This window comes from Nuphar pumila, chromosome 11 (genome assembly GCF_984573655.1).
Source record: "Nuphar pumila chromosome 11, dmNupPumi1.hap1.1, whole genome shotgun sequence".
Taxonomy (NCBI): Eukaryota; Viridiplantae; Streptophyta; class Magnoliopsida; order Nymphaeales; family Nymphaeaceae; genus Nuphar; species Nuphar pumila.
In genome coordinates, this window is record NC_143259.1 from 94,405,311 (window position 1) to 94,419,810 (window position 14,500).

General features: G+C 38.6%; 1 protein-coding gene across 1 annotated transcript; it reads right to left on the reverse strand.

The window, feature by feature from the left end:
* Positions 1–300: 300 nt before the first annotated feature.
* Positions 301–7,226, reverse strand: LOC149822524 (uncharacterized protein At4g15970-like). Its single transcript, XM_089981104.1, has 4 exons — positions 7,062–7,226; positions 3,812–4,594; positions 3,349–3,711; positions 301–1,435 (listed from the first exon to the last, which is right to left on the reverse strand). The coding sequence occupies exons 2-4, from the start codon at positions 4,496–4,498 to the stop codon at positions 929–931; spliced, it is 1,557 nt and encodes a 518-aa protein (XP_089837230.1). The 5' UTR covers positions 4,499–4,594; positions 7,062–7,226; the 3' UTR covers positions 301–928.
* Positions 7,227–14,500: the final 7,274 nt, after the last annotated feature.

Genomic DNA, 14,500 nt, shown 5'->3' on the forward strand with positions numbered 1-14,500 from the left:
AGTCATACTCATTGTTATGGGTTTACATCATACAGCTTTAAATCAATAAAAAAATCCCACTAAAAGTCAAACCTGTTTCCCTAAAGCAGGTTCAACCTGTTGGGTTGCGAAAGAGGGTAAACCCGAATTGAAGGCCGCAAGCAATCAAGCAGAAAAAGCCACAGATCACACGCTCTCACCTTTCATTTGATGTTTCTGTATTTAAGTGTCCCTCCCCTATGGCCATAAATTCCCAACCCAGTACTGGTGCAAAGTCCAGTCTGATTCAAGTTTTAGTGGGTACCCAGCCCTCAATTGTTCAGAGAGAGAGAGAGAGGCCAATTCATTGGTAAATACAACAATGGTATGTATCTACAAATAATAATTCCAACTGGACACTGTACAGACGGTTGTTGTTTCTAGTACATTGTCCAACATGTCCACAATTAAACGGGCAACCTTGTGCATCCCGCCTCATTTACTTGCACAATTCGTCTCTGTTTCTCTTATAGGCCTGTTTGAGAAGGGAAAACAAACACTTGGTCTAGAAGCCCCATCTTCAAACACTGTTGGCCTCGAGCCTCGAGATTAAGCACCTCTGATTTTCTTCTGTCTTTCTTAAGTTGCGTACTTTTCGAATGACAAACTATCTACAGTAATGCCAATAATATATCACCAAGAGGGACTATAGACTAGCAACAAAATTATCACATGTTGCTCAATAATACACTAGCACTAGAACCGGAAGCCATATTCAAGCTCATCCAACTGTATGCAGCTGGCTGAAGACGCCTGCTCAGGTACAGAAAGCAAGCATCCCTCTGCGAAAGCGTAAAAATCCTAGACCAATCTCCATTCTTCCATTCTCCAAAATGAACACATGGTGCTATGTTAGCTGCATCTAAAGCAAGGAAAACAGGTTTCACCTGCCATATGAAAATGCAGCCCATCATTGGAACCACGAAAGCGGGCATGCTTTAGGAGCCAACCATTTTGCTCTGTGGACTTCGCCATGCTGCTGTATGGTGGTGGTGTTCTTGCTTGCCACAAACTCATCCAGAGTGGTTCTAAGATCAGCAAGTTTGGCTTTGAGACCCTTGCAGCAGTTAGCATGCATGGTGTAGGTTTCATCTATGTATGGGCTCCTCTGACAAAATCCACCAAAATACTTTGAATCCAAGAAACGGAACTTCATGTTCCGCTTCTTAAAGCTGCTTCGCAATTTCAACATGTTCATAACATCTTGCTCATTTTGACCTGGAAATAGCCACCTTGATTTATACCAGTAGTCATAGAAACTGATTGTCTTATTGTTTGATCGAACAAATTTGAATCCGCAATTTGGAAGATTCCGTATGTCCTCTGCGTTTCCATTGAAACCATCAGAAGCAATCTGGATGTCTGAATCCTGTGAGAAGATTTGGAAAGGGTTCCGGAGCCACATGATATCCGTATCCTGAGTCAGAAAATTAAGCTTGTTATTAAGAAAAGTAATTAATTAATGAGCCCCAAAGGGGTTTGGTGTAGTGGGATGGGCAGGTGGTCTAAATTCAAATCCCATGGGCGTCACCCATTGTGAAAGCCAAAGTGTGGAGACTCTCTGGGGGCAAGGGGTAAGCGCAAGGAGTTTTACGCTGCCAAGACAATAACCATAAGTACGGCAGGCAGAACCAACCTGGCTAGGTCTCTTGGGGGCGGTTTCTCCATGAAAATAAAAATTAATATAATAATAAAGTAACACAAGGATGCCCCCCAAAGGGGTTTGGCGTAGTGGGATCAGACCTAGGCCCCTAGGCAGGAGGTCTAGGTTCAAATCTCAGCGGTGTCACCCCTTGTGCAAGCTGAATCATGGCGACTCCTTGCGAGCAAAGGGTAAGACCACGGAGTTTTACGCCGCCAGGACAATGACCGTAAGTATGGCAGGCAAGCCAGCATGGCTAGGTCTCTGATCATGGGGTTGGTCTGTCTGTGTAAATATCAAAAAAATAAAAATAATGCAAGGACTGATGGAACAAATTGTTACTCAGGCAACTCAATCAAAGGTGAGTATATACTAAGTTTTTGTAATCTACAACTCAAGAATCAACAGAACAAAAGCATACTCACAGCTGCAGATATGCAAGGTAAAGCTAAGTATTGCAACATCAATATATATGAACAGAAACTTATTGAGTTTTGGTAAAGTTGCTAATGGATGCAAGCTAGGTACAAATTACAGGTTCCTTTCATTAGAAGGATAGTTTGCATCCAAAACGTGCCATAATCAGTTCAAAGTTACTCTTTTTCTTTTTTTTTCCTGATGTAGGAGTTCTCCTTTACCTATTGCTACGTTGCGAAAGAATCTAGTGCTCCAAGTATCCACGTATGTATAATTGCCTTGATCAAATTCGAGGAGACACTTTTCTCTCTCCTTACAACTTCAAGACTCACTGCCTCAACATTAACATCAAACAAAGACATGGCACATTTGCTTATACTGATGTAGGAGTTCTCCTTTACCTATTGCTATGTTGCAAAAGAATCTAGTGCTCATGTATGTATCTTGATCAAATTCGAGGAGACACTTTTCTCTCTCCTTACAACTTCAAGACTCACTGCCTCAACATCAACATCAACATCAAACAAAGACATGGCACATTTGCTTATACTGCCCTGAAAATCATTCTCTGGTTATGGAGAGAATGATTCGCAGAACCAAAATCTAACGTGATTGCAAATGTAAGAAAAACGGTTTTTCTATGGTTTCACAAGGGAATGGGACAAAAAGGAAAATGATTCACCAATTTTGAGAGAAAGGGGAGTCATTGGGTCAACCAAGTGACTCCTTTTCTAAAGAGAGATTCTCTTAGATTTTGAATCTCTCTCAAAGTGCTAGCAAACATGCCTTAGTGGATTGTAGAGTTCTCAGTCAAATTAACTTGCTTCAAGCCAGCAGGATATCATTAGGGAAATGAGAAAGGCTTGAGTCACATGAGACCAACAAAATTTTAAACATCAGGGAAGTCCATAAGTTCTCAAGTTTATAAGCAACACAACCATGTTCTTAGCAATTCCAAGAGCCATGATTCCTAGGAGCTCAAAATCAACTCTGTTTCGGGCCTTGTCATGAAGGAAGCGTATAGGCCTCTGGTCAAAATACAATGCACTGGAAAAAGGACGAGCTCTATTTAGGTCAAATAATAGAGTTTTAGGGAGCTTTTGATGTGTCTCCTAAATCTATAACACATGATATGGCTTGTTATGCTAACAACTTTCCCATTTAAAGCAGCAAAATTACCTGATATCAAATGTTCATGATGAATTTTTTTATTTTTTACTAATAAATGACTAATGGAGATTTCCATCAAACTAAGAAGGCAACATACTTACAGTGAAGACAAAGTTGTATCCTCGCTTTAGTATGTCACCTAGAAATCCCAGCCTTCTCCACATCATATTTAGATAATCCTGTGTCATGTACTTTTTCTCAGCCGAGAAGTCAATCCCTTGCGCTCTCAGGATATAGCAATGTGGATGAATCTTTACACAACGATTGTAAGCCTTTGCATCCACTGCGACAATGAGAAGATGATCTAACAACTCCTTTGTGCCTTCACCTATGTAGAAACTTTCCAAGAACAGGTCAATCATAGAATTATTCTCTGCCCATGCACTATTCAGAGTAATAACAATCACAGTTTTATTTACATCTGCAGTTTTTGCCAGAACGTTGTCAAGTTCATCTCTAATTCCCTTCATATTGAAGAATAAACAAGGTGAAAAAAACATCCAACAACAAGAAGGAAAGAGCAAAATAAATATGTACAATTAGGTGAAGTTTTGAATGCCATACTTCATTTACTTTTGTGGTTGGAAAATCTGTTGAATCCTTTAAATAGGTCTGTGCTGAAGATTTTTCTGCCTCCTGTGAAGAAGAAAGATGCAGCTGTGCTGAACCATTATTGGCAATTAGAGGTTTCTGTTTTTCTAGTGAAGAAAGATTTGAATGAGCTGAACCATTACTGGCAATTAGAGGCTTCTGCTTTTCTAGTGGAGGAGAACATGGAGGATACAAACCATTAGAGCAAACAAGAGGTTTCTCTTTGTCTAGTGGAGAAGGCTGATGTGCTGAACCATTTGTTTCATAAACTTCTTGATCACTGAATGACTCCTCAAATTCATATACATCAGAGGAATTCTTCAACAATCCTGCAGATGGACCATGCGCTCTGTAACTTGGTTCAGTTAAATTTGGTGCAGAAGCATTAGACTGCTTATCTATAAGCAATTTCTTATTATAACGACCTTCCATCTGAGAAGCAGGGGTGGCATTATCAGAAGTAGCATTCACGAGAGAAACAAGAGGGAACCTCATACTTGGCTGTGAAAACAGTGCAGCAGAGATTGAAGAGAACTGGCTAAGCCCATGGAGGTTTCTGCCTACAATTGAAGTCAATGCCAGAATCATAACTGGTATCCAAAGTAGAAAAGTAAGTGCATTTTTTGTTGTGTATTTCTGTCCTGTACAAGGGAGCTTCATGCTGATTTGCCTGTCTGGAATTACATGCAGCACCAGAAAGAAATCTTGCAGCAAGCTGGCAGGCACCAAGCTCGTCTAATAGATGAAATTCCGAGTCTGAAAATAAAAGCAAATACGTTTAGTGGAATGAAACGGAGCACTATGGTAAAGTGGAAAATGTAGGAGCGTTAAAGGAAAACAAGAATTAATGAAACTATGAAATAGAATGAGCAGGTATTTCCTATAAAACTGCAGAAAAGTTTATAAAGAAGGTTCACATGAACTTAAAAGACGACCGAAAAAGATCAATGCTGTACATGAACATTAAAATGGGCCAAAACCATAATTAGGCAGATCTTAGATTAGATCAGGCTCAACCATTGTTGCAGTGTTTCTAGAGCAACCCAGGAGATTCAATGAATCCATGTGGGATTTGGGCCACCAGAATTAGCCACTAATGTCACCACTTAACTCAGCCGAGAGTAGAGTTAAATTAATACGTTATGATCCTTACAATTCTGGGTTGTCAAAACTTTAAATTGCTTACAGTTTAATGCCTTTACTTTTTCAAATGCTACCAAACTTAATGTCTTCAGTTCTCAAATTCATAGAAATCAACCATCAAGTTGCATGATATGCAGTCCCTCAAAATTCAAGGTACATGCTATAGATTCCTTCAAGAAGTTCATATTGGATAAGCATAGATTTACAAGGATGTTTATAAAGCAAGAAGAGACAAAAGTACATCTATGCAACAAGAAAGAAAAGTTCATGATGGGTCTTCAAGCATACATCGGAAACAATATACCCAAGAGGTAACAAATGTGAACTGGTGAACAAACAATGAGAAGCAAGATAAATTGTGGAATTTCAATTGCTCGAGGATGCAACTTTTTCAGTTCCAAAAACAGAAGGGCCCTGTTGTAGTGAAAAAGGGAAAAGGCCCAAGGAAATAAGAGAAACAACCGATCAAGGGAAGGAAGAATCCTACCTTTTCACCCCAGTTAAAACTAGGATACAAGTAGCTATAATCTTATTCTTCCAACTAACGCCTATTACATTCCTAAAAAAGAGGTAGATGCCCGTAATTTAAAGGGACAATTAATGACATTATAACCCAAAGATTCTCATGTCATTTCCGAATTTCTTGCAGAGAAAGGACTTTCGCACTGGACTGCCACTATATCAACTTAATAAGTGTAAGAATGATTTGAAACAAGATACCATTCAACAACACAAAAGCAAACGAAGAAACAAAAAGGAAAAAGACAGTACGAAAAGAAAACATATTGTCTAGTCTACCATCACAGTCGCCGCAATATGGTGAAACTAAAGCTCAACAAAACTGCTCATCTGATAGGGGCGACTTGTGAATGTCACCAAGTTGATGGGACGTCACAAGTTTCAAACCCACAGGTGACATCCCTTGTCACAAGGTCGAAGCTGGGTGTACTTCAGTAGACAGGGAGACCTCAAGGGTTTTACCAACAGGTGGAGAGTCAATGTGCAGTCGGTGGATGGGGTGGGTTCCCCTTGGTCTATTCTAAAAAAAAGCTCAACAAAACTCATCTGAAACAATAAAATCTTCACCAAAAACTTTAAAAGTTCTAGAACCTTGTCATACTTGAGCTTGTTAGTTCAAAAAACAGCCGGATGGTGAAGTCACGCTATCGTAACCAAGCGGTCTCGAGTTAAAATCCCCCAGGCGAACTATCAATTGCAGAAGCATCCTGACTAGTGTGGCTATTTCCACTGTTTTTCACTCAAAGGATTCAGAAACAGAGTATCTCTATAATACAACACGCTAAGTGAGATTTTACAACTCAGAGACGAGTACATATACATCAATATTCCTGATTAATCCGAAAAAAAGAAAAGAATACACAGACGAACACCTTAAAGAGAAGAGATCGCGGGGCAATAGCATAGAAATCCTGAGCTCTTGAGGATGTTCCGTCGTTTATCGAGTAGAAACATCAAGATCGGAAGAACAGATAAAATGAGACGGAGATCTTAAGATCTACATTACAGGAAATGGCTTAAGAGAAGAAAGAGAGCAAAATATGGCATTTTCTGCTATTGTGGTCGTCAGGATTGCTTTTTTCAACAAGATTTCAAGCTCCAAACGATTACTCTGCAGCATATTCTCCCACTTAGACCGCTCGATATCGAAATAATCGATCCGAAACAGTGAGAAAGGAGAGATTTTTGAGGATCTTATTGAAGTCAGGCGATTCCTCTAGTGAACGACGGCATTTTGATATCAACTACGAGAAGGAGAAAAAAAGAAAGAAACAAAACGAGAACTCAAAGAAGAGATGCATTTCGCGATACAAGGCAAAATCACCAGAAGTTCGGGATTTTCCAGTCATTTCCCGATTTCTCGACCGGAAAATCACGCCGCGACGTGAAAATAGGCAGAGATTCGGAGATCTGTTAGTGGCTACCGAAAAATCTCACGCTCCTGGACGTTTGCGTAATTCCGCTCGGAAGCGAGCTTCGCGAACAAGTTCCGCGGAAAACTTACCAGAAATGCACGGATTTTGTAGCGAACTCTGCAGAAAAAAAGGAAATTGCAAAGTACCTCGTCCACGATCGGCCGAGGGCCAGCCGGAGACGTAGCGGAGTGTGGATTCTTTAAGGTTTCGGGGCCATTTCCGTCAACATTGGGAAGGAGGTGTCCTTCCTCTTCTCGTGCCTCCGTTGCGAGAGAGAGGGAGAAGGAGAAGGAGAGAGAGAGTGTGTGTTTCTGGCTTTCCGCTTTCTGCTGGTTCTTGTAAATAATCATCGTTGGTGGGAAGACAGTAACAGTAATTTACTATAATGTCCCTGAGACAAAAATGAAATAATTGATTTGACGGAAGATTCCGTGACCTTGTAACCGAAAATACCCCTACGTTTTATGGTTTCGACGACGCCGTCCCTCCTCCTGCACATGAATCCAAAGATGGCGAGGTTGTTCTCGGGGAAGTAAAATCATAAACCAATAGCGTGTTTCATAAACCGAGATGAAGGGCATTTATGTTATCCGGGGGTCTTGGTCTTACTGCATCCTCTTAAAATGACCAAAACACCCTTGTAACGAGTGTGGCCGATTTGGTTCGGGTCAAGATGTTCAAAGAGTTGTTTCTCAAATTGGATAAACAGCAGTCAGCCTTTGTTGTTTGTCACCGGCTATAGTTCAAAACTGACGACTCTTCTTGCTGCAAGGTCGAAGTTGGGTGTACTTACCTGTAAAACCGAAAAGATTGGTTCTATTAATCGGAGATCTTCCGATGCGCGATCAGTGATGGGTTTTTTTTTTATCGATTTAGATAAATGTCAATCTTTACAACAAATTGTAAATGGTTATATGACAGCTTATTTCAATGCTTGGCATTGTTGGGGTAAGGAAACTTTTGATAAGTTGGCAACCACGGCTTAATGCTCAGGGAACAAAATGCTTTAATCTTTCTCATATTTCTTGGGAGAGCAGTAAAGAGGCTCACCCTCAACCCGTATAAATAAATAATTTTACGGATTTTTAAGGGCATTGATGTCAATACAGTTCTTGAAATCATTTTTGGAATTAGGGGTACTTTTGTCACTTAAGGACACCTACGCTAAAGAAAACCGACAGAAATCAATTTGCCTTTCATCGACGCAGGAGAAAACGGTGTACGCCCGGTCAATCGTCAAAATGGATGGAAGGGTAACCTTGTTATTTAAGAATATCTATAAAACAAATATTTTGTTTTTATTTTTATTTTTTAAAAGCCCCCTTACCGACTCCACCGCGAGCTCGTGGAGCCATCATATGCGAAAAATCGGTAAACACCACGATGGGAAACAGTTGCTCCGAAAGGGGTATCAACGGATCGGGTTTGGTTCAGACCAATGTAGAATCAGACTTGGATCAGATTTTTGGGTATGGTATTGGGTCCCAACTTGGGTTTAATGGGGTCTACTATAAGAAAAATCATACCCAGACCTCATAATATCTACATGGCGTAGCTAGGATTCATGTAAGGGGGTAGAGGGGTGTAGCAAAAAAAAAAATGGTGTGATGGTCTGCCCCCCCCCCAAATTTTTTTTTGAGATAAAATAAAAAATGGCTACAATTATTAATAAAAATCTATTTCATATGGACAAATCAAACTATTTGCTGCAGTCAGGGCTGGGATAGGACTGGGCTACAAAAATGGATAAAAATCTAACAGCCCAATTCTGCACCCCCCCACTCCGCCTGTGCATACCATGCAAAATAATATTTTTTTATCATTTTTACATTAAAAAATTATGGGTCTTAATTGAAAATCAAGTCAAGCTCAGGTCTGGTATAAAATTTCAGAAACTATACCCAGGTCCATGTATTAATCAGACTTTTGGGTTTGGACCCAAGTCTTAATCGGATCTTCTTATTTATCACTGTAACCAGACCCTATAGGGTTCGGTCCGAGTTGGTCTGGGTAAACCAGACCCGTTGACACCCCTAGGTGTCATGATCATCCCATTGGAAACGAGGCTTCTTTTCTTGCAAAAAGGGGTTCCCATGTTTGTATGCCAAGGCCTATAGAAAAGCATGGGCCCCATGTATTTCCACAGAAGCCCTAGCGCACCTGATGCCGAGCATCCTAAAGATTCGAGCTTTGAAGACGAATTATATCCAAATCTAATTCCCAAGATCCGATCCAGGATGCAATCTATGGCAGATCCAATCATGCAGGATCATCTGGATCCAATTGGATCTTTATGTATCCAAATCCATTTTAAATATCATATTCCAATTTCTAGGATATTTTGTTTTCTCATAAATTATATTTCTATCTTTGATTCCATTTTGTATGTCTGGAATCATTTATGTTTTTTTTTATGTATTTTATTTTATATAATTTTTATTTTTATTTTTAGGTGTCAGATTCTACGGATCCGGATAGTTCTAGTGCACTGTAGGATTGTTTTGTGGCACTATAGGGTGTATGGGATACTGAGGATAGTTTTCTTTTTTTCTGATTTAAAAAAACCAATATCGTGAAGGGTTTTTTGAGCAAAAACATTATTTGGATCTTGGATCTTATCCAAGATCCAAAACAACCAAAATCCTAATTGGTGCCACTTTGGGTTGGACACATATAACCCCTTTTTTAATCAGTTTGACCGTAGGAGGTCAAAAGAGGCTGTTGGAGAAGCAATGATAGCGATTTTTGAAAGGAGTCCATGCATTGGGCAAGTGGGCGGTGACTTGGGGACGTCTACCTCCCTTTATGCATGATTGGAGCAAGTGAGCGACAACATTATGACACCTTTTTGAGGGCTTAAGAGCCTCATGGTGGTCAACCATGGGCTAGTTGCTTTTGTTTTGAGGAAGAAAAAAAAAGAAATCGAAAATGGAGTGGAGAAGAGAGGTTCGAAGGTTGAAAACAACCCCAGTATTTTGGTTGTATCTCCCAAGATACTGGTCCAAATTGAATGATCTTTAGCTCATTGAAAATCTAAGATCCTTCTCTACAAGTTTGATTTTTATCACTTGGCTTGATTTGGCTCGGTTAAGTCGGTAAAGTCTATGGGAATTTACCTACTGACGGCATCCAAGATTTTTGTGAGGAGAGTGAGTTTTTGAGAAGTCATTCTTGTGGTGGTTGTGACAACATTGGTTCGTGGTTGTTGACCTTCAAGGTGTTTATTCAAGACTGTTCATGGTTCAATATTGGCGTTGGTTGCTTCCCACCGACGACCATTGTCATCTTCAAGCCGGATATTCGTTGGTTCATTATTTTTGCTTATTTACTTTTATCGCATGTAGCGTGTGTTGATTATCTCATTTTGCTTGTAAGTGTGACTAGTTCACTGTTTCTTTTGAATGCATGATTAGGTAATTTTTATGTTAAAAATTGGATTGTTCAATCAAGATAATTCCCAAAATATTCAGTGTGGTTTGGAAATCGTTGTTACATCAAAAATCGTGAAAATGTTGTCTCAATTTGTCAGAGACCCCTTCAAAGAAATGATTTTAGCAGCCTCGATACTGATCTGTTTTTGACGTTCTTTAGCTTCCTAAAAATCTAGAACGATTTTCTACAACTTTGTAGTTGAAAGATTTTTAAGATTCGTTCATTTGCTCCCTTAAATTTGTCTGTCAAAGTGTCAGACTGACATAAGTTCTATACTTCTGTTCTGCTACAGAACATCCGTAGTTGTGCTTTGTGTTTTTCACCTATCTGAAGATTCCCTGCATGAAATTTATATATTTTTTATTTTGTGAAAAGCTAAAATCTAAATCTACATCTTTTATGTTTGGAGATTACGTTGAATCATTGTCTTTATGCTTCGAAAATATCGATTTATGCTGCTATTATTTTGCTTGGAGTTTTTATTTTCATGCTCGTTAACTATTACCATTTTATGACTTCAAAAATTCATAGTGCTTTGTAAAAATATTAGAAAATTGCAATCTTTATTGTTTTGAAATGGTCTGGATCTGAAATTTGTTTTGTTAGTTGTGAGTTTTAGCAAACTCTATTGTTTGAGAGGTCAAAAACCCCTTTAAATAATATGTTTGTGGAATCTGATAGTCTGTCTTGGACTTGTTTATCAGTCCCGGTTCTGAGTCTGTGGAGCGGACGTCTCTATTTTGAATCTGGTGTTTTTGGATTTGTTGGAAATATGTGTGAGTCATGCACGACTTTCATTTGGACTGCCTCTGTCGAAACGAGTGCACAAATCCCAAAAATCTATTTCTCATAGTTCTATTCAGACTCTGCATCGTTTAAGCTTTCGCGTGCATTTAGATCTATTTGGATCCTAGATTATGGATCTGTGTGTACCAAGTCTACACCGTACCATTGCATTATTTTGGTATCAGAGCGAAAGTTGTCGAATTTTTCAATCTGACACGATCCCCGGTGTAGTGCGAAGGTCAGTTTTTTTTTTTTTTAGGATTCATGCGCTATGTCTGGGCAAACCAGATATAGGAGTCGAAGCGAGTATATCCCTAAAAAGGACATTCATGACCTTAGGGATGAAACTCAAACCTCACAACATCAGATTGATGATCTTTTTCATAAAATAGACGATTTTACCAAGATGCAGGAGAATCCATTCGAGCGAAGTCAACACGTTTTTTGAGAAATACGTAGAACACTTCCTTATGACTCTGATGTTGAATTTGACTTAGAATGGGATAAGAAAATGAGGTTTTTGCAAAGTCAATTGCTCGTTGAAAAAACTTGGATGGCAAGAATAAAATCTAGACTTTGTGAAGTGGAGTTAGAGGAAGACCGTCGTCACAGACCTGATCTGCTCCAATCTTGGAGGTTTGATTTCATTCGTGGGTCTGACCCACATCAGTATTCATCTTCGTGTAAATAGAGGGATCTGTTGAGAAGATCCAATTAGGAGTCTCGTATTCCAAATCTGACATCCCATTATGTAAATTTTTTGCGTAGAGAATCAAGGCAGGACCCTCGTACGCCCGTCTCATCTTTTAGTCTCTGACCCAACCCCACCTCATTCAAGAATATTAATGCTGGAGTTTGGTTAGAAAAAAACTCGTATGTGAGTTGCGAGGATGAAGGCAACTTTGTTTCTTATAACTTAGAATCTCTGAAAATCCAAAAGGTCATAGCTGGCGATTTTAAAATTGATTCGGATCGCGAAAAAGAGTCTCAGTGTGATGAAATCAGTCACACTCATATCATTTCCATAAAGGATTCTCCTGAGGAGCCTTTTCGTGAAATTATAGGTGACCCGATATTCGATGAGGAGAATGAAGAGGAACCTATCATCGATATAGCATTTGATGCGTTGTCTGATGAAATCGAGAAGGAATCCTCACTTGAAATTGAGGATGATCCTATGCATGAATTTATTACTGAACCAGTGTTAGAAACGATGTATGAAGAGATGCCCCACATCTCATCATTTTGGGAAATAAAACCTCTAGAAGACCAATCCTATGCCAGTCTTGACGATCTAGTCTACGAGAAATTTTATGTGCCTATAGAAGATATGATTTTGCTTTGAGATGTGTTTGACATGATTGTCATCATTGATCCAACATGTCTCATTAGTGAATTCATCTTTGATAAGAATATCAAAATTGAAAAGCCCTATCATAGTATTAAATATTCAATCGAGATGTGTGATAAGGAGCTTTTAGAAAATGAAAATTTAGAAGCTCAAAATGAAATGTCTCTTGTTGACTTGTTTGAAAATTATAAGACAAATATATTGAAAATGGCAAACATGAAAACTCTAAATTTTTTTGTGACCATCAGGATTTTGTTGATAATCATACTTTTGTATCTTTGATAAATTCAGATAGTAATTTTGCTCTATTATTATATTGTGTTGCTTATTTTCAAAATGAATTGTCTTATTATTGCAAAACTCTATGTGTGAAGTTTGATATTCTGATTAGCATGATACATAGACAATTTTTCTCTGTGACTGATCTGAATTTTGTTGCAATCGTTAGACCCTGATACATGGTCAAATTATTAAATATCAAGTCCTGGAAAATGTTATGTTTCAATATAATTCATCTGAATTAGATTATGCAATGAATGTAAATTTGTATGTTTTTAGTCAAACCATAAATATTTACGAGAATCTATGTGAATATTTGAGTAAAAACCCAAGTATGTTTGCCTTGCATGATAAAAATGTTAATATGTTAATATCTTATAGCAATTTACAATATTTGTCGAGCATGCATAATGGTTTAAGTATATATCTGATGTTGTCAACATTGCATAGTATATTTATTTTTCCTGTGGATAAACTCTGCATTGATTTTATTTCGAATCTTTGTAGGGATTATGGAGCTTCGTATGAGAAGAACAAGGCTCCGAAGATGAAGTCTTTCGACCCAGAGGGAATGATGCAGAGCATCCTAAAGATCCGAGCTTTGAAGACGAATTGGATCAAAATCCAATTCCCAAGATCTGATCCAAGATGCGATCTATGGCAGATCCAATCATGTAGGACCATCTGGGTCCAATTGGATCTCCACGTATCCAGATTCGTTTTGAATATCATGTTCCAATTTTTAGGATATTTTGTTTTATCATAAATTATATTTCTATGTTTGATTCCATTTTTTATGTTTGGAATCATTTATGTTTTTTTATGTATTTTATTTTATATAATTTTTATTTTTATTTTTAAGTGTCGGATTCTACGGATCCGGATAGTTCTAGTGCCCTGTAGGATTATTTTATGGCACTAGAGGGTGTATGGGGGTACTCAGGGTAGTTTTCTTTTTTTCTGATTTAAAAAAACCAATATCGTGAAGGGTTTTTGGAGCAAAAACATCATTTGAATCTTGGATCTTATCCAAGATCCAAATCAACCAAAACCCTAATTGGTGTCACTTTGGTTTGGATACATATAACCCTTTTTTGAATCATTTTGACCGTAGGAGGTCAAAAGGGGCTGTTGGAGAAACAATGATAGCCATTTTTGAAAGGAGTCCATGCATTGGGCAAGTGGGCGGCAACTTGAGGAAGTCCACCTCCCTTTGTGCATGATTGAAGCATGTGGGTGGCAGCATTATGACACCTTTTTTAGAGATTAAGAGCCTCATGGTGGTGGACTATGGGCCAATGGCTTTTGTTTTGAGGAAGAAGAAAAAAAAGAATTCGAAAATGGAGCGGAGAAGAGAGGTTTAAAGGTTAAAGACAATTTCAGTATTTTGAGTGTATCTCCCTAGATATTGGTACAAATTGCATGATCTTTAGCTCGTTAAAAACCTAAGATCTTGCTCTAAAAGTTTGGTTTTTACTACTTGGCTTGACTCAGCTCGGTTAAGCTGGTAAAGTCTATGAGAATTTACCTACTGACGACATCCAGGATTTTTGTGAAGAGAGTGAGCTTTAATTTTGAGAAGTCATTCTCATGGTGGTTGTGACAACATTGGTTCGTGGTTGCTAACCTTTAAGGTGTTTATTCAAGACTGTTCGTGGTTCAATATTGGCATCGGTTGCTTCCCACCAATGACCATTGTTATCTTCAAGCCGGATATTCGTTGGTTCATCATTTTTG